Below are 24520 nucleotides of genomic sequence, written 5' to 3'. Positions count from 1 at the left end.
TTCCAAATCTTCACCAATGATCTCTCTGACTCTCTAGAAAATCCTCTTTATTGATTTGCTGATGACTCCACACTCTGCTGTGATATCCCTCATCTTTCAGATAGACAGTCATCAGTCTCTTCCCTCTCTTCAGACCTTATAATAAAATCACAAGCTGGTCAAACACTTGGAATGTCCTTCAATATCCTGACAAATCTCTCTCTCTGTCTCTGTGTCTGTCTCTCTGTCTCTCTGTCTCTCTGTCTCTCTGTCTCTCTGTCTCTCTGTCTCTCTGTCTCTCTCTCTCTCTCTCTCTCTCTCTTTCTCTCTCTCTCTCTCTCTCTCTCTCTCTCTCTCTCTCTCTCTCTCTCTCTCTCTCTCTCTCTCTCTCTCTCTCTCTCTCTCTCTCTCTCTCTGTCTCTGTCTCTGTCTCTGTCTCTGTCTCTCTCTCTCTCTCTCTCTCTCTCTCTCTCTCTCTCTCTCTCTCTCTCTCTCTCTCTCTCTCTCTCTCTCTCTCTCTCTCTCTCTCTCTCTCTCTCTCTCTCTCTCTCTCTCTCTCTCTCTCTCTCTCTCTCTCTCTGTCTCTGTCTCTGTCTCTGTCTCTCTCTCTCTCTCTCTCTCTCTCTCTCTCTCTCTCTCTCTCTCTCTCTCTCTCTCTCTCTCTCTCTCTCTCTCTCTCTCTCTCTCTCTCTCTCTCTCTCTCTCTCTCTCTCTCTCTCTCTCTCTCTCTCTCTCTCTCTCTCTCTCTCTCTCTCTCTCTCTCTCTCTCTCTCTCTCTCTCTCTCTCTCTCTCTCTCTCTCTCTCTCTCTCTCTCTCTCTCTCTCTCTCTCTCTCTCTCTCTCTCTCTCTCTCTCTCTCTCTCTCTCTCTCTCTCTCTCTCTCTCTCTCTCTCTCTCTCTCTCTCTCTCTCTCTCTCTCTCTCTCTCTCTCTCTCTCTCTCTCTCTCTCTCTCTCTCTCTCTCTCTCTCTCTCTCTCTCTCTCTCTCTCTCTCTCTCTCTCTCTCTCTCTCTCTCTCTCTCTCTCTCTCTCTCTCTCTCTCTCTCTCTCTGTCTCTCTCTGTCTCTCTCTCTCTCTCTCTCTCTCTCTCTCTCTCTCTCTCTCTCTCTCTCTCTCTCTCTCTCTCTCTCTCTCTCTCTCTCCGTCTGTCTCTCTCTCTCTCTCTCTCCGTCTCTGTCTGTCTCTGTCTCTGTCTCTCTCTCTCTCTGTCTCTCTCTCTCTGTCTCTCTCTCTCTCTCTCTCTCTCTCTCTCTCTCTCTCTCTCTCTCTCTCTCTCTCTCTCTCTCTCTCTCTCTCTCTCTCTCTCTCTCTCTCTCTCTCTGTCTCTCTCCTGTAAGGCAAAACCTCTCATCTACTTTCTGAACAATCCTCTTGAAGAAGTTAGGTCATTGAAACTCCTGGGTCTCCTTATTAGCCATGATATTTCTTTGGCAAACCACATTTCAAAGTTAGCCAGGAGAGCCAGTCGCCTCACACTTTTCTTCACTTGATGATCTGGAAACCAAGGCCTTAAATATCATTGTAATCTCCCGCGATGAAGCTAACTCTCTGGGCCTATCACTTTGCCATCACAGACAGGTCAATGATCTCTCTGTCTTTTACCGCCTCCTTTCTGGTCGTGCACCCACTGCTCTTTCCGTGCTCATGTTTTTGCAATGCGCAAGCAGTCGACCATAAACTCCTTTCTTGTGAAACTGCCAAAAATCCAGAACCACTGCTCACCTCCACTCATTTGTTCCTCTTTTTCCTGCCTGTGGAACCAACTTCCACATTATTCTTCAATCTAATTCTTCCATCCAGATCTTCAAGACAGCTGTTCACCACCATTGCAGATCATCCCCTCATCCAAAACCATGATATTTTTCCATCCCCGTCAACCCCTCCCTCCCCCAACCCCCAAGCTCACCTCTTTCCAAATTTCCAGTTTTTCCTTCCTGAGAGTTTGCTTCAGTATCCATCTTGTCCACCGCTTGCATCCTCCCCTACCCCTCATTCTTACCTGCATCCCTTGTGTGTCCATCTCCATCTATTTTGTCACTCAGCCCTATTGATGGCATTTCCCCCCTCTCTTCCTGCTGTTCCTTTTGTTCTGTTGCATCCTGGTCCACTCTGTGTTCTAGTTCTTCAACGAGCCTTGACTTTGTGTACTTTTTTTGTTTGTTTATAATAACTAAACAAATAGGAGAACGGTCGAGAAACAAACAAGAGGCACAACAAAGGCATTAGATATATGAACTAAAACAACTTTAAAAAGTAATACAATTATTAATACGAGAAGGGCATTCAGTACAGCACATACTACCGCTATGAAATGCTTGACCCAACAGAATATATCAGGCCCAATAAATTCTTGAAATATCCTGCTATATATCGTTTTTAGCGAACATCTCTCAATGGTGAAGAAGCACTTAAAAAATTAAATAACTCTCGTATCCGGATTGGATTCGGATCTTCACCAAAATATATCAATTCATCCTTGTCACATATCCAACCTGTCCACCATGTTTAATACAAATCAGTCCACAGATTTCTGAGACATCGTGCGATATAACGGTTTAGCCCTCATCTCTCATCGGTGAAGAATCACTCAAAATATTCTCGTAGCCGGATCCGGATCTTCACCAAAATCGTATCAGTTTGTCCTTGTCACACACTCAACCTGCCCCCAAAATCTCATCGGAATCCATCTGCAATTTTTGAGATATCCTGGACACAAACAAGCAGACTAAGAAGAAGAAGAAGACATCGTGCAAAGCATGATACTTGCAAAGTCCATGAAACAAATTTGACCTCAAAAATAATTGCTGGTTGAATTCAATGACCAAATATGCAACTCCTCTTCAAATTTCAAGTCAATTGGATGAAAATTGACAATTTTAGAAATTCGACCGATGTTGACCTTTTGGCTTATATTGACCTCAAAAATAATTATAATTGGTGGTTGAATTAATTGACTTGAAATGCAAATCCTCTTCAAACTTCAAGTCAATGGGATGAAAATTGAGGATTTTATAAATACCGCTTTAGTTGTTGACCTTGGGCCTATGTTGACCTTTTGGTCCATGTTGACCTCAAAAATAATTGGCTGGTCGAATTCATTGACCTCAAATATAAATCCTCTTCAAATTTCAAGTTAATCGGATGAAAATTGAGGATTTTAGAAAGCTCACCTAAGTTGTTGAGTGTTGAACTTTGGCCAATGTTGACCTTTTGACCTCAAAAACAATGGGCTTATTACTTATGACAAACGCTACCATATGGTAAAGTTTCGTGAAGATTGGTTTCGAATTGTGACCTGTAAGCGACAAAAAGACAAACAGACAGACAGAATAACAAAATCGACTTACCGGTATACATAAAAAATCTTCGATTTTGCAAGTAACAAACAGACAAACAGACAGACAGGGGTGAAAACATAACCACCTTCCACCTTCGGTGGCAGAGGTAATAATTTAAAATAATAACCAGAATAATAACAGAAGAGCGCATACCTCCGCCCCGCAATGCCTGATCCACGAGAACATTTCAGGCCCATTACATTTTTGAAATATCATGCCATATATCGTCAAAAAATTATCGGATCTGGGTCCGGATTCGGATCTTCACGAAATTTAATCAATTATTCCTTGTCCCACACCCAATGTGTCCACCAAGTTTCATCCGAATCCGTCCACAACTTTTTGAGATATAGTGCAATATATCATTTTTTGCCCCATCTCTCTCAATGGTGAAGAATCACTTTGAAAACTCTCGTCGTCCGATCTTCACCAAAATCTAATCAGTTCGTTCTTGTCAGACACCAAAATTTCCCAACAAATTTCATCTGGATCCGTCTACAGCTTTTTGAGATATCCTGCACACAGACAGACAGGGGTGAAAGCATAACCTCATGTCCACTTTTGGGAGCAGAGGTAAAAATACACATGACATAACAACACAAAGGAAAGAGAGAAAAAAAGGGAGAGAAATGGGGGAAATGAGAGCTAGGAGGAAATTGAAGGCAGAGGAGAGAAGAGGAAAGGAAAAGTGAAGTAGGGAGAAGAGCAAAAGGAGGTAAGAGAGCGACATCATTGTGAAGAGGGAAAGGATTTAAAGAGCAGGTTGCTGGTCATCAAACATGTTCTGAAAATTTATCGATATGATTATATGTGCATTAAATAGTTTGATGCAAACTATTGTGGTTGCCTAACTATTGGGAAAATTAATGAAATTTAACTCTGAAGTTGTTATTCTCGAGGCTGTTGAAAAAAACAGCCATGTGCCATATATGGATGGTGATGTCACGTTCTCCAAAAGAAAGCGGAAGCTCACTCTTTCATTGAAGAAGTGTCCAGTTGAGCCGGCCGTTCTTTCGCTTTTTTTTTTTTGAGCTTGCAACTCTCTATATTATCCTTTTTTATTTTTAATTATTGTAGAACAAAGTTATTTGGATATTTGTACATCATGCCTCGTAAGTGTGTCGTCATGTTTTGTGAAAATGGCTGGAAGACGGGTAATCGCTCCCACCGATTCCCGAAGGAATCAAACATTCACGAGCAGTGGATAAGATTTGTACAAACAAAACGGGCGAATTTTCCCTGCCTTTTAAACTTTTAAACAACATCTTCGTGGAAAAAGCGTTGCGGCCTAACATCTAGTCAAGGCGCCCGAGGCCCTGCGCGCCATTGAACATAAACCTTATAAAATGTCGGAATTTTTCAAACTTCACAACTACTGAGTGTTAAGCATCCTAAGCGATTGCAAAAACCAAAAACAGAATTTGAATTGACTTTAAAACGAACCTGAAATGTCGATCGAAGCTAAAATCTCAATTCACCACAGGAATTCACGGCATTATTTAATATTATTTTGTCAAAGTCATAAAACCGTAATATTCAGCCATCCACGAACAATCTTTTCATAATCTGACAGCTTAACAAGTCAGACATGTGATGATAACCTTTATTGGGATGAAAAATGATTTTTAAACCTCATCTTTGTGGAAAAAGCGCCGCGGCCTAGATCGAGCCAAGGCGCTCACGGCCATACATGCCAGGCACCCTCAACTTGAAACATTCATAACTCGACGAATAAAAGCTCAAATTGCACCAAACTTACCTTATTCTTGCGAGCTCACGTTCCCTGTTAGTGGGTGAACAATCCAACGCTTGGCGAATTCTGCTTCGCAATGATAGGAAGAGCCGACATCGAAGGATCAAAAAGCGGTGTCGCTATTGACGCTTGGCCGCCACAAGCCAGTTATCCCTGTGGTAACTTTTCTGACACCTCTTGCTGAAAACCCAAAAAGGCAAAAGGATCGCGAGGCCACGCTTTCACGGTCTGTATTTGTACTGAACATCAAGATCAAGCGAGATTTCGCCCCTCTGCTCCACGGGAGGTTTCCGTCCTCCCTCAGCTCAGTCTCAGCTGGCAGTCAGTCCTGCCACTTGTACACGAAATAAGCCGTTTTCTTGCACTTGCAAGTGGCTCAAATTTATATGGCTCAGTGCCAGAAACTCCATAGTATAAATTCCCATCATCCTCCGACTCATCCTCGGCAATATCGGAATGAAAACACTCAATTTCATCGCTGCTGAAATCACTCTCTGATTCGCATCTCGTCATTGTTTACACGCTGTTTCCGAATGTTCACAAAGTTTTCGGAGAATGTGACGTCATAGCATCTTCGGTAACTTCCGGACTGTTTTACGATCACTGACAAAAGTTTTGACTTAAAAGTTAATTTTAGCATATTTTGAGTTTCAAATGTAAGAAAATAATTACCCAACGATTATTAATGTGCTTACAACCTTCAAATCACGCGAAGTCATCAGCGACCCAAAACATGCTCTTTAAAAGTGAGAGAAGTGAGGTTGAAGTGAATGAAAAGTGCTCGTTGATCCTGTGGGGAGCCAACATGCCAATCGTGTACATCAGGCTTTCCTCTTTGGTCTATGACTGCCTGTGTTATTGAAATGGAGAAACATAATGGAGACTGCCAAGTGGCTGAAAGATTGAACTGTCGAGCAACCTGCTTGAAGAGGTCTTTGTTGTTGGTTCATACAGTGTGCATGTGTTCACGTAAGTGATTGCCAGTCTAGCCCGGTTTCACCAACTTAGATGTTCTTGTGAAGAGTGCATGTGATTCTATAGATGACATTTGTGGAAGTGCAGTCATCGGGGTCTGTGATTGGAACACTGCTTTTGAGCCCTGAGATCGATATGGTCATTGTGATGTTTCAGCGACTCTGTGAACACATTCATTCATGGTGGGCGGTCAAGGGTAATGTTCTTTTAACCAGGAAATTTCAGAAATTTCTCTGCTACTTTATTATTATTTCGTACATAGCCTGTGGCATCATTGCTGGAGCTGCCTCTGATGCAGTGCCCCCCCCCCTGCTTCCAGTAAGCTGGTACTCATTTTTCTGACCTCAGAAGGATGACAGGCTGAGTCAACCCACCTGATGTTATTTAACAATATGACAGGGCTCAAACTCAAGACCTTAATATCTTATGCCAGCCAGCTTAACCATTAAGCCAATAATAGGTCTCTGTCAGTAGGGTAAGAATACTGATTCTGGCTCACTTTTCCCCATGTAAATGAATGGGGGATTTTCAGCGATTTATATTTTTTTTCCCTAAAAATAAATCCCCTTTTTATCCCAAGGTATATTTATTTGTCCCCCCTTTTAACTTGGAGGTTGAACCTCATTGAATTGAACACCTGGGGGTTGAACAGCTCACTCATTGAACCTATAAAGATTTGTTCATTCTCAAATTCCTTCAATAGTTTAATTTTCTTTGCACAATAATCCCCATCTAAAATATTGACAAACAAAACATTTGAATCTTTATATTTTTTAAGATACCCCTTTTGTGCCATTACGAAATGATAAACTTCTCTTAATGCTCTTGTTTGACCACCTCCTGAGCCACAGGTTATTTTTTGTTAAGCCCTGCCCACTTTTCTTTAAGCCCCGCCCACTTTTGCTAAGCTCCGCCCACTTTTCATAAGGTATTTTTTCTAAGCCACGCCCACTTTTCCTAAGCCCCGCCCACTTTTGCTAAGCTCCGCCCACTTTTCATAAGGTATTTTTTCTAAGCCACGCCCACTTTTCCTAAGCCCTGCCCACTTTTGCTAAGCTCCGCCCACTTTTCATAAGGTATTTTTTTTTCTAAGCCACGCCCACTTTTCCTAAGCCCCGCCCACTTTTGCTAAGCTCCGCCCACTTTTCATAAGGTATTTTTTCTAAGCCACGCCCACTTTTCCTAAGCTCCGCCTACTTTTGCTAAGCCCCGCCCACTCTTACATCATTTCCAGTTCATCTCTGACTCACAAAGAAATCACTAGAAAATTACAGGATGTTATGGTTTTGAAAAATTTCCCAATGAAGGCTTGCCTAGGCTTGCCCAGGGAATTTCCAAAGGAAACCACACCCACCAGTCTTTCTCTATAAAAGCTTCAAACCCAGGCTCCATTTTAAACATTTGTTCTTGCTGGCAATGGTGTTCTGTGTGCTTGTCTCAAACTCTCTGTCTTCTATGGAACTAAACCTTCAAGTTGATGAACTGGATTCAAACCTCTTATCTATTGAGGTAAGATTTTTTATTTTCCTATTTTCAAACTTTGATTGAAGCATACTCATTTAATAATTAAATAACTTAATTAATACATTATTATTTTCTCTCACAGGAAATTGTATCTGAAAATACTGCTTTTGCTACAACTTGGGGGGAAATTGTTGGCTTGGTTGAAGACCTTGAGTGGGATGACTTTGGTGTTCCTTGGAACTCTCTGTCTTCTATGGAACTAAACCTTCAAGTTGATGAACTGGATTCAAACCTCTTATCTATTGAGGTAAGATTTTTTATTTTCCTATTTTCAAACTTTGATTGAAGCATACTCATTTAATAATTAAATAACTTAATTAATACATTATTATTTTCTCTCACAGGAAATTGTGTCTGAAATACGAAATGAAAATACTGCTTTTGCTACAACTTGGGGCGAAATTGTTGGCTTGGTTGAAGACCTTATGAGCGACCAAGACCCACAGAACGAGTGCGCCCTTGATGACCCAACCAAAGAGTTATACCTTGGAGACCAGCAAAATCCTGAAAAAGAGTTTTACAGCAATAGTACTCATTGTGAGTTATCAAGACAATACCCACTGAACAAGTTATACCTTGATGAGCCAGAATACAAGTTTTACCTTGGAGACTCACAAATTTTGAAAAATCAGTAAATGAGTTCTGCCTTGATGGTTTAAATAACTACCTTGGAGACTCAGGAAAAGGGTTCTGCCAAGATGGTTCTAAATATGGGGCCTACCTTGGAGACTCACAAATTTTGAAAAAATCAGTAAATGAGTTATCCTTAAGAGACTTTGTAAGTTGGTTTTACTTTGAATACTTGAAATGTGGGTTCTGGATTGATAACTCACAATGTGATACATATCTTGGAAACTCAACGGGAATGTGGTTATACCTTGAAGACTTGGAAAGTTGGGTTTATGTTGGACACTTGAAACTTTTTTTGGGGGCTTTTATTTATTTATTTATTTATTTATTATTATTATTATTTTATTTATTTATATTTTGGAGACTTTTGGAGTTGCTATCACTCTTTGGGATCTAAACCTATCGATGTAGTTCTTTGTCGGATGGTGCTTGATGGGAGCAAGATCAAGAAAGTTCTGGGAAGAAAGTGCAGGCTTACTCCCCCTTTCTACGTCATCAAACCTGAAAGCCTTAAAAGACAGAATTGGAAGAAGAAAAAAAAAAAAACGTAAAAATATATATATATAGGTGGAAATCTCATTTTGAAAGACATTGTGTTGGGCGAGGATTGAGTTGGGGTTGAGATTTTGAATGTGAGGGTTGGTGTTGAGATTTTGAATGTGAGGGTTGGGACACACACACATACACATCAACAAACAAAAGTTAAGCCTTGACTATTCAGTTGAGGATTCTGTGTTTGGGGTTCACAGATCTAAGAACGTCCCCCTTGACACACATTATATACTGTTATACACCTCGGACTTGGCCCTCGAGTGTCCACAACGGTGTATAGTAGGAGGGAGTGAAGCGCCAACCTATTGCTCCCATTACACACACACACACAAACAAAAGTTAAGCCTTGACTATTCAGTTGAGGATTCTGTGTTTGGGGTTCACAGATCTAAGAACGTCCCCTTGACACACATTATATACTTGTCCCTCTAGTGTCCACAAAGGTGTATTATCTGCTTAGTTTTGTCTTTTGTAATTCCTGTGAATAAAATGAACCTAAAATCTCTTCCCCTTCCAAATCATATATTTTATAAGTCCAAGGAACTGTATCTATTACATCAACAATTTTAAAAAGTTCTTTCGTCCATCGTTCAGTAAAACCCTTTTCAAAATGAGATTTCCACCTATATATTCTTACGATATCACCAACTTTGAACTTAGGTTTTCTGACATTAATCTCTTTTTCATATTTTAATTTTGTAAATGTTTCTGATGGCTTCATATTCGTTGATGTGTGAATCGTGTCATTATACTTATCCACAATATCCTGAATAAAAGATGACCATTGTTGTGAACCGAGTTGTGTGAATTTTTTATATAGTCTCTCTTTAAGGTACGATTAAAACGCTTCAACAACAACTGCCTTCCCTTCATTAAAGGTACTGTATAATGTAATACTGTTATTTTTTAGAAAATTCATAAATGTCTTGTTATAAAACTCTCTACCCTCATCAGTCCACAATTTCTTAGGTTTTCTCTTACTTTTATTAAATATCTGTTGAAAAGCTAACATAAGAGTATTACCTGTTTTGTTTTTTAAAGGGACAACCCACGCATATCTACTCCTCAAATCAATAACGGTTAAAGCATACTTGTACCCCTTATCATTATTGAGTTCAATCAAATCAGCAGACCAGATATAATCAACTTCCTTGGAATAAACTTTCCTTCTCTGAAACTTTGTGAATATTGGTTTATGTAATTCATCAGCTAATTGCTCTTCAGTCTTAATGGCATCATTAGAGCCTATAAGTTTTTTGAATTTCCAAGTCCAAGTTTCAATTTAGCACTAATCATCTTCTTCACGATGAACCTATCAACTTTTTCTCTCAAGGTTGGATTTTGTATCAGAGACAAATTATATAACATTTCTCTATCGGCTTCATGCTTTTCTTCCAACGTTGTGGTATTCCCATAATCAATATCGTGTCTCATGCACACTTCATCAACTCTATTGATTGGTTTACTCCAGGATTTAGGATTGTCTGCCTCATCTAATCTTTTATCTAAGTTTGTGCCTGGACCACAGAAAGAATAACCTGGAAGATGTAATTCCCCTGGTATTCCAGTAGTTGTAAATTTACTTCCTGATAAAAACTTTTGTATATCTCCTCCGAGTTTGTGTTTGGAGATAAATTGATTTTTTTTTTGAACCACACACCAAACATATACCTTTTTGTATAACCCTGTTATTTTTACTTTTAATATATGAAATATTTTTAGTATTAGTTTTCTTTTTACATTTGAGACAATAACTCATTTATTTATGAGAAAAATTTCTGCAGAGTGCAAAAACCTTTTTAGTTTCCAACATGCACATTTGAATCTTAATTTTTAAAACATAAAGAATCCTTAGAAATGCCTTCACTCTCTCCTCCATTTATTTAAGAAAAAACTTGAATTAAAATCTATATCTTGTCGATGCTAATAGTCTTGTCGAAAGTATTGCAAATAGACTTGTCAATTCTTTGTTTTCCTCCTCGGTGGGTTGAGTTATTTTCTGTAATACCTCAATTCTTTTTTGAATCTCACTGGTTTCCATATTTTGATATTTATTCATTCTCTCTCTTTCCTCCCTCTCTCTCTTCTCCTTTTCCTCCTTCTCTCTCTTCTCTCTTTCCTCCTTCTCTCTCTTCTCCTTTTCCTCCTTCTCTTTCTTCTCCCTCTCTCTCTTCTCTCTTTCCTCCCTCTCTCTATTCTCTCTTTCCTCCTTCTCTCTCTCCTCCTTCTCCTTTTCCTCCTCTTCCCTCTCTTCTTCAACTCCTTCCTCATCCCTTACTATACTTGAATCGTTTACACCCCATAGAATATTATACATATATTCATCAGGATTTCTTGTTATTCCTGTATCCAAAATAATTTTTTTACAACAGGATACCAATAAAATTTCTTTTGAATTTCTAAAAGAGCCTTACCTTTTCTTAACCTTATAATTTTTTCATTATTTAACATTCTAATTAAATCTAAAGTTGTTGGTTTATCAACATCAGCATAATGCCAATCTTTTATTGAAAATACCTCATTCTTATGTTGTAGAACATATTTATTAAAATACCGAATACCCTTTTCTTGAAGGTATGCTTGAACACAGAAATGATAATTTTCTTGAAGCCTTCTTGCTGTCATTTATGTATTAGAAATATATGTTAGAATAATATTATGGCACGAAACACCTCCCCATCTTCCCATAGTTAAATCATTTTGTATTTCCTTACTTATTATATATAATCCTGTTTTTTCTGTTTTCATGAGATAAACAAGGGCAAAACCATTATTATATTTACCCTTATTAAATTCTTTTATTTGTTGTTTACTAATCGTGGCTCCACAAAACTCATTCTCGATACCAAGTGGATAATATTCTTCCTTACGAGACTGATTTAATTGTTCCAGGTCTTCGAGGTTAATTTTAAATGACCAATTATACCCTAAATCATTCATATCATACCCCATTGTTCTATTCTCATACAAACGATACGCCCTTCTTTATAAAAATTTATTTTAATTCGAACTGTGAATTCTGTATGACCTGGAGATAATATCAACACTTCTGTATCTTTAGAATACACAGCCGTTTTATTTAAGTATATATATTGTGATAAATCGCTTAATCTCACCAAGTCATTCGCGTCAGTCGGGCTTGGATAATTTTTTAATTTATAAGCATTTTTCATGTTAATATTTTTGTTTATATTATATTTATGTCGTTCAGCCTGTGCCTTTGTGTAATAATTTGATAAATCAATATCCAGTTCTTGAGATACACCAAAGATAGAACCATCTTTACCAACATAAGTCATTTATATTAGATTAAAAATAATATCATAAAATTTTTTATTTTTGTTGAGTTGAAATAACACATATAGACATAATTGACCACAACACTTGGAATTTAATTCTTGGACTTGAAATGTTTGATAAACACCATTCTGTAAGAATTTTATGACTTCAACAGGTGGTGGAAGACCAAAACTATCAAAATAATATTTGTCTTGACTATTAAAAATACAAACCCAATGAGAACCGTTCCCATCATTATCTTCTAAGTTCATAATAATATTCTTTGTATGTTTCGACACATTTGTTAATTCATCTCTCATACAAATAACCACATTATGAATTTTTAATTTCTTACAATATTTGGCAAGTTGTAAATTTGATGTTGTATTCTTTCCAAATTCTTTCAACCACTCATCAATGCTCATTTATTTATTAGAAAGATATAATCCATTACCTCTTTTCGTTAATTTTACACCTGCTTGTGCTATAGAAGAAAGCATATCTCCAACTAACAATCTCGCTTTATCAGGCAGACCTTCAAGTTTTTCAGCAAAATCTACAATTACACCACTTCCACTAATTTGTTTCTCCAACTCTTTGTTATGTCTTTCCAATTCTTTTTGAGCCTGGAGTTGAGCCTTCCTTTCGTTGGCAGTTTTGACCGCTGTTGAAATACCACCCGTCAATGCTCCAACCGCACTTAAACCAGCAAATAAAGGAATTAGAAATGGGAGAAATCCTCCACTGCCTCTCTTATTGAATATTTTTTCAACATTGGTTTTGTCATTTTAATTTTAAGTGAGCCAGTGTCATTCAAGATTTTAACCTGTTCTCTTGTGAGCAAAACATCAATTCTTACTGCTCCTTTTCTCTGAATTGTATTAACGTTAATCGTACAAGGCTTTTGATTTTGAACACAAGATGATAGTTTATGAAGATTGATTTGATTAACATATACCCCAGTTGGTACTTTGCCACTCATTTATTTAACAAAAATTATGTGAGACTAATCATCACACCATTATCTGTATTAATCTGCAATTCTGTTTCTTCCAAAAGCAAAGAATATCTATCAACTTCTTCACTCTCTCCTCTTTCAATGTATAGGGAAGTATCCACTGATTAGACTTTATAGTTTCTTTTTGAGCGCTCAGGTCAAACGTATAGATTGTATACAAACTTTTAAATGCTGTCATATCCAAAATAGGTTCTTTATTTCCATTACTTTCACACACCTTTTGGTAAGACTTGTATGCTTCAGCAAAATCATTTTTTCCCAATTAATTTCCAATCTATCTCGTGGATAAAATGTTCCATCTAGAGAAACGCGAAGTTGTTTCACCTTAGCATTATCACTCAATGCATTATTCTTATCAGTCGCAGTATCACCATCTGGCTTTTTAAAAATCATCCACAGATATCGTGGCTTTCCTTCCAGAACACCCAAATTCCACGTGTAAGTAGTTTGATTGAGTTTAACGTGTTGACATCTTCTTTTGAGGTATGATACACTGAGTGGTCTCTTTGAGTTAAGTCTTCGATTCAACATCTCTTCTGTTTTAAGATTAGGAGTATATTCACTGATATACCAACTCATCTCCTCAATTACAAATTTATTCTGATCACCAAAAGCATTACCAACACCAAAAAGCAATCTATTTTCATTATCATTCCTTTGTAGTTGAAATCTAATTTTAAGACCATACAGAACTTTATCATAATCACAAAATCCAAATATACCTTTAAGAGGAACTGCCACAGTAAAACTATTTTCTGCTTTTGTATCATCATTATACATTCCTTTCCTTTGAATATATCCAGGGTCTGTGTTTGTTCCCGTTGACATATCAGGAATAAAACCTTCGACAGACCCCTTTCCCATTCTATCACTGAATGTATAGAGTGTAAATTTCATCATTTCAGATACAGCAGAGACATAATCAACCGCTTCAACTTCTTGTGTTCCAATATACAATCGCACACTATCAAACATTTTCCAGAAGAAATCATTTACAAGTGTAGCGTTTGTGTTATTCCCAGCCTTAGTGAATTTAAATTTACACAACAAGAAACTTTCGGAGAGATTCAAATAGGTTTGTTGATTATTTATTTCAAAACTTTTTGTACCATTTGTATTCCAGTCTGTTCCAGTTATTGCATTTACCTTGAAGTAATCTTCTTTTTAGTGGAGTTTGAGATAATAATAGTATCATCCAAATCATAGATACTATCAATTGCTTCCATACTTGTATTTATTTAGGAAAAAGATGTTAAAACTTTTGAAACCCTGATCCAAGTATTTGAATTATATTCTGTCATTCATAAGGGGACAACTGAGTTTTACCTTTCTTAATTTCTTTTATTGCTTGTAATTTATGAGATTCTTTCTGAGCATCTTTTATACTCTTTACAGCACCTGCTACATTTCCCACAGCAGAAGCAGTTGAACCAATTAGGTCTTTATGTTTAAGAATAGTTGAACCAATACCCATGAGAGTATCAATTATCCCATCTCCTCTAAATTGATGTCCAACACCCCTTTGTCTCTTAGGTTTATAGTATCCTCCACCAAGATACATACCTTCACCCTTGTAGTACGGGGAAAGGAACATCCCATCCCCTGTAATTATTTTATATTTTCCCAACTCGTGCTTCCTCACAATAACCATCGTATTTATTTATTGAAAAACTTCACGTAGGTGAATTCTGATGGATATAACTTCTCCATTAAAAGAGATCACACGATTATCTTGGTCGGTTATCCTAAAATTTACTCTGTGTATGGTTTTTCCTGACACAGGTAGATAAACCAAATTTTTAGGCTCCATATTGAATTTATAACCAATTGGGGTTGAGTATGCGCTGAATGAAAATATTGTATTTGTTTTTAATCCATCATTATAAGCACCATCAATCAAATCACAGTGAATTAACACCGAATTTATTCCTGAGGATATTTGAATGACATTATCACTGTAAAACGTCCCATTAGTTTCAATCTTTTTTGAGGAGAAACCTAATAACTCTCTAAATGAATTATCAATTGTGAAATCAACCTTGTAGTTATTTTTAACTTTAATCGTTGATTTTGAAGTATGTTTTTGAATGTTTATAATAATATTTTTTGGTTCATCACCCTGTTCTTTCATAAGACGAGCAATTTCGAAGATATTTGAGAAATCTCGTATGCTCCGGTGAGACTGTTATCGTTTTGTATCCACTTCCCGGATTATAACTAAACTTGTCATTTTTCTCGGTTATATTAAATAAGGTATTATAAGTCTCCATGGACAATAAAGATGCCTCATATTCTTTTGTTGTGTCAAGTTGTAGTGGGTATGGGAATGAAGATGTGTGGTCGCTTGTTGTGAAATTAAAACTCAGGATTGTGCTTCTCATCTTATTTAATATGAGATAAAATGTCTTTATATTGATATTTCTTAATTATTTTCATGTTCATCAACTGGTCTAAAATGGCTGATGCTTCATTAAAACAATTGTTATTTCCAGCCTTCTTACTGCCAAACAACAATAACAGTCTATTAACTAATTGCGATGGGTCATTTGGAAGAAAACTAATACCTGAACCAAGGATACTTAAAGCCTGAATAATGTGTTTCTCCTTCTCATTCTTCCTACTTTTACCAGAAAGAATAACCTTATAATTTAGAGTGTTCAGCAAATCAATATATACTCTATCATCATTATTTTCCATATCCAATGGTTTATCAATATACTTTGATTCATCCCTCACAGTTGAACCTTGCCTTCCATCTTTGTGAGAAGAAACATTAATCTCGGAGTTAGTTTAACAGGGGGTTGAGCAGAACTTAAGAACCTTAATTCATCATTAAATATCAATACCTTTTCTTGAACAAGAAGAAATATTGCTGGTTGTTCTGTTGGAATGAGTCCTGCTTTGGTTTTTGAATCCGCTGAATATTCATTGTTTTGAACAGCATTCACAATATAATCAGGGGTTGATTAATCTCTTCCAGTTGTTGAAATAAACCTTCATCATCATATTCTAATTCTCCTAAATGCTCTAATTCTTCCTCCGTCATTTGACTGAAATCTTTTAACATTTGAAGCTTTCTAGGAGTATATTCTACTGTGGGAACTGTGGAAACATCTTTCATTTTTTCTTGGGAAGTTTTTAAAAGTGGTTTAAAAAATTTCTCTTGTTTTTTTCAAATGCTTCTTCGCCCGTTAGTTTCTGTCTGCGTTTCTTCTTTATGTCTTCCTGTTGTTTTACAACTTTTGAAACCAACTCTTGATGTTCCTTAAATCTTCTTGCTCTTTCTTTTGTATCCATTTATTTATTGTAAAATATCATTTAATGAATTGTAAAGATCAACAGGGAAATTTTCCTTTTCTTCATCATTCAAGTAGATGTGTTCAAATAAATCCTTTTCTTTAAATATTTCATCAAATTCTTTATTAACATTAATGCGAGTTGTAATTTCTTCTTCACTAATCCTTGCATCTCTGCTTTTCATACGTTTGTGTTGAGTTTCTTCATCAACATCAAAACCGAATGATAAAATCTTCACTCCGCTCAGATATTTAATAATTTGTCTCGTTCCTTCTGGATTAGTTTCTAATATCCCAACACCACCAGATTTTAGTTTCTTTAACTCACTCTTACAATGTGAATATTTTGTTGTACCAAGAGAAACCTCCTCAAATATTTGTCCTTCATTCCTCAATCGCATATGTTCCTCCACTGAAATATAGTGATAATCTTCACCTTTTACTTCTCCAGGTCTTATTGCTCTAGTTGTTGTTGATACAATGCGTATCACGGGTGTTTTTTAAGTAAATTTACAATATTCTCATTTGTACTACACAAGAACCTTGATTTATGAAAGTTTTTTCCAGAAGCAGATTTACCCACAAGATTTATAATAATAGTTGTCATTTATATATGTAGTTGTTTATAAAACAAAAAATATATCCCTTAATATCTCATCTTGTTTCACAACAATATATTTATATTTTTCAGTCGTGTGCTTCATATAATCCTCAAATTTCTTTTTACTACATAATGTAGAACAATTATCTCTCCAAAAATTATTGATATCTATTGAATTTAACTTGAATAAAATAAAAGTATTAGCATTGTTTCTGATGGAACGACGAGGAAGTTGAAAGTACGATTGACTAAGATAAATACAATTACAAGAAGAATCTCGTCCTCTTGTGTAGTAGCTGTCCATTACCGTTTGGTTTCTCTCATTAACACAATCATCAAAGATAACGAGGTTCTTTTTGATTTATCCAAATCTTGGGGAGACGGTATATCATCCGTATTATCACTAAGAATACAAGTTATAAGATTTGATTTCTTTTTACATCTCTGTGTATCACAAAATAGTTGAATTATATCTTCAATGTTATAATCATTTAGGTTTTTTTGACGTTTAAATAAACCTATTATATCTTCTTTTGAAGACCAGCATTAAAACCTTGTGAGAGTAGTTGATACTCTGGTTGAAAACTCGACTTTGTGAAAATTATTAAATTATCATAATCTAAAAAGTTGGGAGTGAGGAGCATTTTTAAAAGTAAGCAGGTTTTTCCACATCCACTTGAACCAACTATGAGACATCTTAATGAATTTGGGAGATTTTTATGGTTGTTAAATTTTATCTTATTTTCCCAAATAGGTAAAAATCATTCATTTATATATTTGAAAAACAGGTTATTTAATTTATTATTGGCTTTTTTAGAAACTCTATATTTTATCCTAAGTTCAGGTTTAATTTCAAGATAATCCATTATTTTATTTATACAATATCTTGTGTTGATATTTCCCTGAAAATTACATCCATGAATAATATACAACAACAATCCTTTGAACATTTCTCTTATACGCTCAGTTTCTTCCCTTGTAAGGAAAGGTGTGTTATCATCCTCATACTTTACATTCATTTCTCTAATCAATCTTGTAAAGTAATTCATTTTTGGTGTAAATCTAAAAGAATTATTTTCCTTTTTATATTTTTTATTATCATTAATTAGAAGATAATCACAGAATATACATTGTTTATAGGCTTTTGACTCTGTGTTTAATCCCTGTCTTTCACACGCAGGACAATTCTCAAATTTGTCATATGGAGAATCAGGAAAGTCTAGCATATTTATAAAGTAAAACTTTACTTAAACTGAAATTCATCTATACTTTCAGTTGTATATTACCATCGATATCGATATACTTTTTTTCATTATCAGATTCAACGACAACATTTTTTATATTAAAGGTAATTTTAAAATTATCGTTAACTACTATTGAACGAAATGTCATTTCACCTGATATATTAACATCCTTTATTTCATCAAGATTTACATCTTTAAGGTTGTTGAAAAAAATACAAATTTCTCCTTGCATATTACAGATGGTCTTATCTTTTCTTTCTAAAGCTTCATCCATAAGGTTTTTGTTCTTTGATACTTTTTCTTGTTTCATTGCTTTTTCTAGTTTTGAATATATTACTAGAAGGAGAGGAGAAACTTTTGTTAGAGATACTTTAATTGATGTTCTACCAGGTATACTAAAAGCCCTTCCACTGAAGGAAATTGAAGAACTCATATTATTTACCATAATAGTTTTTATCCAATAGTTGTTATATTTATCTTTGTTCAATTTTACATCCTTGACATATTTCTCAGTATCTTTAACAGATGAAGAGATTGATTGAAACTTGTCTTTTGTGTCTTGAAACATTGTATTTATTAAGTGAAAAAGTTGGAGGATAAAATGTTTTTAAGCACAGATTCACCTATAATTAAACGAAATTTTCATCAAGAAAATTTTAGTTTAAGCAAAGTTTTATTCTATAAATATGGTGAATACAACGTACTGCGATGTTTGTAATCACGAATATAAACATTATAGAAAACACCTCCGAACCAACAAACACACATTTAATCTATTTCATCAAATATCTCCTCTTGAGTTGGAAAGAAAACATTGTGATATCTGTTCAAAGGATGTTTTGAAGAGTAGTTATAATCAACATCTTCAATCACAAAAACACAAGAAAAATGAGTTTAAAGTAAAGGGAGACTATTATATTAAAAACACTGATGAGGCATTTAAAGGGCATATAAAAATAAGGATTTTTCAATTTGGAGAACCCAGTCCATCATCAATAGCTGAATCAATTGAAATAGTGAAACCCGATGTTGAAAAATTTATTAAAAAGACATTAAAAGAAATAAAAACTTTAAAGTTTTATATGGGAGTGAAAATGAATATGAAAAGACAAGATGAAGAACAAACTCCTTATATGAGAACAGATCTTCATTTTATAACATCATTTCAAGATTTTTTGAATAGTGGGGTTTATGAAGAACTATCAAGACAAGAGGAGGATGTTGATAATACAGTGGTAGGAAGTGGATTCAATATTAAAAAATCATCTTTTTAGATATACACATTCTAAAATCAAACCCTCTTAAAGCTTCTTCTTATATTGAATTACCAAAAGAAATAAAACTAAAGAAGGCAGTTGTTAATATTAAGAACAATGATAATAAATGTTTTCTCTGGTCTGTTCTTGCTCACTTACATCCACCAAAATGTAATTCAGAAAGAGTAAAACAATATATGAAATATGAGAATACCTTGGACATTAAAGATTTTAAATTCCCAATGCCATTAACAGATATTCCTAAATTTGAGAAAAAGAATAATCTTTCTATTAATGTATATGGATTAACGGATACAAACAAAATTCAAATATTAAAAATTTCAAACAACTATAAAAATGAAGAAACACACATTGACCTTTTATATTTTAGTGTTGGAAAGAATTCACATTACACATACATCAATAATTTATCAAGATTAATCTCTTCTCAGGTATTCAGAACAGCAAACAAAATATATCCTTGTGTTTATGTCTTAATTCATTTCATACAAAAGAACGATTAGAACAACATTCAAAATATTGTAGTAATCATAAATCAGCTGTAATTACAATGCCTAAACCTGGTGAAAAGATTTATTTTGAAGATTATAATAAATCTATCATGCACCCATTTGTGATATACGCTGATTTTGAATGTATCCTTAAAAAGATAAATACTGCTTCTCCTAATCCAAAAGAACCATATACAAATAAATATCAAAAACATATTCCTTGTGGTTTTTGTTATTATATCAAATCATCTGTTGGAGAAAAGTATAACAAACTTGAACATTATCGTGGAAAAAATGCTTCACAAGAGTTTGTAAAACGATTAGAAAAGGATTGTATAAGACTCACTAAATTAATGAAAGAAACAAATGAACCGATGAAATTAACCAAAGAAGAAAAATTAGAATTTAGAATGAACAATATCTGTCATATTTGTGAGGGGGAAATTAAGGAGTCTAAAGTTAGAGACCATTGTCATCTTACTGGTAAATATAGAGGTCCCGCTCATTCCTGTTGTAATCTTAATTATAAATTACCTTCTTTTATTCCAGTCTTTCTTCACAACAGCGCCAACTATGATACACATCTATTTATAAATGAACTTTCAAAAACACCAGGGAATATTTCTGCTATAACAAACACAAGTCAAAAGTATATTTCATTTTCAAAAATGATATTCACAAAACCTATAACTCGTATTAGGTTTTTAGATTCTTACAAGTTTATGGGAACACCACTAGCCTACCTCGCATCAAATCTAAGCTCCACGGACTCTTTTCCAAATCTTAATTCATTCTTTCCAAAAGAGGAAATTCTCACTCAAGAGGAAATTCAGATTAAAGAGAGAATTCAAAGTAAAGAGGAAATTCTAACTGAAGATGAAATTCTAATTATAAAGAAAATTCGAACTAAAGAGGAAATTCAGATTAAAGATGAAATTCTGATTAAAGAAGGAATTCTTACGAGAGAGGAAATTCAAACAAGGAATGAAATTCAAAGTAAAGAGAAAATTCTTACAAGTAAGGGAATTTATCCTTATGATTATATGGATTCATTTATGAGATTTAAAGAAACACAACTTCCTTCAAAAGAAAGTTTCTATAATAACCTTTATGAAGAAGAGATAAGTGATAAGGAATATAAACACGCACAAGAAATATGGAAAATATTTAAGATAAAGAACCTTGGAGAATATCATGATTTATATCTAAAAACAGATGTTTTATTGTTAGCTGATGTGTTTGAGGCTTTTAGAACACTCTGTCATAATAAAAATTGTTATGGATTAGACCCTGCCCACTATTTCACAGCTCCTGGTTTAGCTTGGAGTGCAATGTTGAAAATGACAAAACAAGATATAGATTTAATCAGTGATGTTGATATGCTTTTGATGATTGAGAAGTCCAAGAGAGGTGGAATATCACAAGTATGTTCAAAAAGATATGCGAAAGCAAATAATAAATATCTCCCAAATTATGATAGTGAAAAAGATAGTAATTATTTGATGTATTTTGATGCTAATAATTTGTATGGATGGGCAATGTCTCAATCTCTGCCTTATGGTAAATTAGAGTGGGTGGAAGAAAGGATTATGAAAAGGCTTTGATGAATATTGTTATTTCTTCTCAAGAGGAATTGAATGACGAAGAAGAAGGTTATTATTTTGAAGTTGATTTGAGGTACCCGAGTGATCTTCATAATAAGCATAAAGATCTTCCTTTTGCATGTGAGAAAGAAACTCCAAAGAAAGAATGGTTAAGTGATTATCATAAAAGTTTTAATATTAAAGGTAAATCAACAGAAAAGTTATTAACAACATTCTATGATAAAGAGGGATATGTTTTGCATCAGAGAAGCTTAAAACAGTTTTTGAGAGAAGGATTGAGAGTAGCTAAAATTCATAGAGTTTTAAAATTTAAACAAAGTCCTTGGGTGAAAAAGTATATTCAATTCAATACAGATATGAGAGCAAATACAAAAGTAAAATTTGAAGGGGACTTTTATAAATTAATGAATAATGCTGTATTTGGAAAGACTATGGAAAATGTTAGAAACAGGCAAAACATTAGATTAGCAACATCTTGGAAAGAAGCTTCGAGATTGATAAATAAACCAAGTTTTGAGAGAGAAGGTTTTTTCAGAGAACTTTTCTGCAATTCATATGAAAAAGGAAAGTATTGTAATGGATAAACCAATTTATATTGGAACAGCAGTTCTTGATTTATCAAAGATATTGATGTATGATTATTTGTATAATGACTTAAAGAAAGAGTATGGTGAAAATGTTTCATTGTTGTATATGGACACTGATAGTTTTATCCTAGATATAAAAACTGATGATGTTTATGAAGATATGAAGAAAAATATTGGAGTATATGATACAAGTAATTTCAGCAAGAAGAGTGAGTTATTTTCAAAAAAGAATGAAAAGGTTATTGGTAAGTTTAAGGATGAGTTGGGTGGAAAAGTAATGAGTGAGTTTATTGGATTGAGAGCAAAGGCATATGCTTATAAGTATGGTGAACAGATTGATAAGAGGTTAAAGGGAATAAAGAAATATGTAATAAAGAAATCAATAACTTTTAGAAATTATTATAATTGTTTGATGAATAAGAAAGAAGAATATAGGAAAATGAATACAATAAGAAGTTATAAACATAACATATATAGTGAAGAAGTAAATAAAAAGGCATTAGGAGCCTTTGATGATAAGAGATTTATTTTAGATAATGGAATAGATTGTGTTCCATATGGATATTGTATGATAGAGTGTATAAAATAGATTATGTTTTAACGATGGGAAGATGGGTTAGGGTTTTTAAGGGCTACTGCCGCGATTTTTCACAATATATAAATGGTTAAACCAAGTATTAATCAAACTAAAGAGTGGAGAAAATCTCAGTCTTGGTATATAAATGGAAAACATAATGAATGTGAAAAATATCAAATAAGTCTTATTGAAAAAATAACTAAAACAAAGGTAAATAAAACAAATAAGCGAATTAATTTAAAAACTAGTAAGTTAGAGGATGTAAAGAAAAAAATGAATATCCTTGAATGGACTGAAAACTTTGATGGTTATCAATTGAACAATGAAAAAACAATTTACTATAATCTCAAAATGATATGTGGCTCAGGAGGTGGTCAAACAAGAGCATTAAGAGAAGTTTATCATTTCGTAATGGCACAAAAGGGGTATCTTAAAAAATATAAAGATTCAAATGTTTTGTTTGTCAATATTTTAGATGGGGATTATTGTGCAAAGAAAATTAAACTATTGAAGGAATTTGAGAATGAACAAATCTTTATAGGTTCAATGAGTGAGCTGTTCAACCCCCAGGTGTTCAATTCAATGAGGTTCAACCTCCAAGTTAAAAGGGGGGACAAATAAATATACCTTGGGATAAAAAGGGGATTTATTTTTAGGGAAAAAAAATATAAATCGCTGAAAATCCCCCATTCATTTACATGGGGAAAAGTGAGCCAGAATCAGTATTCTTACCCTACTTCTGTCCTACTTGAAGGAAGTGAGAGATGGGTTGGGGAAAATGTAGGTGGTTTTAGGATCATTCCGTAAAAACTCGAAGTTTGTCAAGGAGATGTTCTTGACTTGAAGCTTCATCAGATGGTTGGTCAATATAAACAAGATCCTTCTTTTTTTTATCTCAGATGGTTTAAAATGGTCTGTCTGTTGGTTTTGCAGATGCGCTGCAGTGTACCTTAGCCCCATTGAAGGCAGGAGAGGGAGGGACACTTAGCAGAGAAGTTGCACATCTCATTGGATTTGGATATCCATCTCTAAATCCAATGAGATGCGCAAGTTCTTTGCTGAGCATTTCCATTGGCTCCGAGTTCATGGACAGCAATTTTTATTGGTAGAAACAGATTAATACCACCTTTTACTACAGAATAACATCACTTAATTGTGCACTCTGTCTCATAACTCTTCACAATTCAGAGAGACTCATATAAATTCATGAATATTATGCTATAGACCAAGTAGAAGTAGAAATCTACTTGAGGCATGACTTTTATTATTCGACCTCTTTTCGACAGTGTCTAAGACTCATTGGGAGAGATAAGGGGCCCATACATGTATTGCATCCACGACAATAAATATAGCCCTTTAATTTCAGATCGAAATTAAACTCACACCAGGGATAATCACCACTTATTCTCTTCCTTTCTGGGAGGTATGGCAATATCACAGAATTGTGCTTGTGATCTCCTGATGAATGTGACAACCATGTTTCTGAAACATCTGTCATGAAACTTGTCCTTGAGATAAATTACAAGTTATTTGTGTCTCCACTGTTGTGAATGCAAGATATTGGCCTGTCCAAAAAATTTGTAAGTCACCAAAAATATTAGTGTTAAAGGCGATTTTGATACGATATCGGTTTGATACATCGTGTGTGCCGTCCCTGGGATGGATGTTAAACTGGGTGTTCCATCTGCGAACATTAGTTGATCGATGTTAAAGATCCCATGGTGTTCTTCACAAAGAATAGTGAGTAGTCACCAGCACCATGTACAAGTTACAAATTCCTTCCTGGACTAACAAGT

The 24520-nt window shown here is 34.8% G+C and overlaps 2 protein-coding genes across 2 annotated transcripts in view; both read left to right on the top strand.

The window, feature by feature from the left end:
- KIF26B (kinesin family member 26B) overlaps positions 1–24520 on the top strand; it is a 227864-nt gene that overhangs the window by 154200 nt on the left and 49144 nt on the right. The window lies entirely within an intron of this gene.
- Positions 6415–8203, top strand: LOC147011905 (uncharacterized). The gene is made up of 3 exons (XM_085857890.1): positions 6415–7553; positions 7651–7815; positions 7913–8203. Exons 1-3 carry the CDS (start codon positions 7461–7463, stop codon positions 8201–8203), a joined length of 549 nt encoding a protein of 182 aa, XP_085714016.1. The 5' UTR covers positions 6415–7460.

The sequence above is a fragment of the Eptatretus burgeri genome, chromosome 15 (assembly GCF_056783735.1).
Source record: "Eptatretus burgeri isolate ZD-2024b chromosome 15, Ebu_testis_v1, whole genome shotgun sequence".
NCBI lineage: Eukaryota > Metazoa > Chordata > Myxini > Myxiniformes > Myxinidae > Eptatretus > Eptatretus burgeri.
The sequence above is the reverse complement of the archived record's forward strand: the minus strand, read 5'-3'. Positions and strand labels throughout refer to the sequence as shown.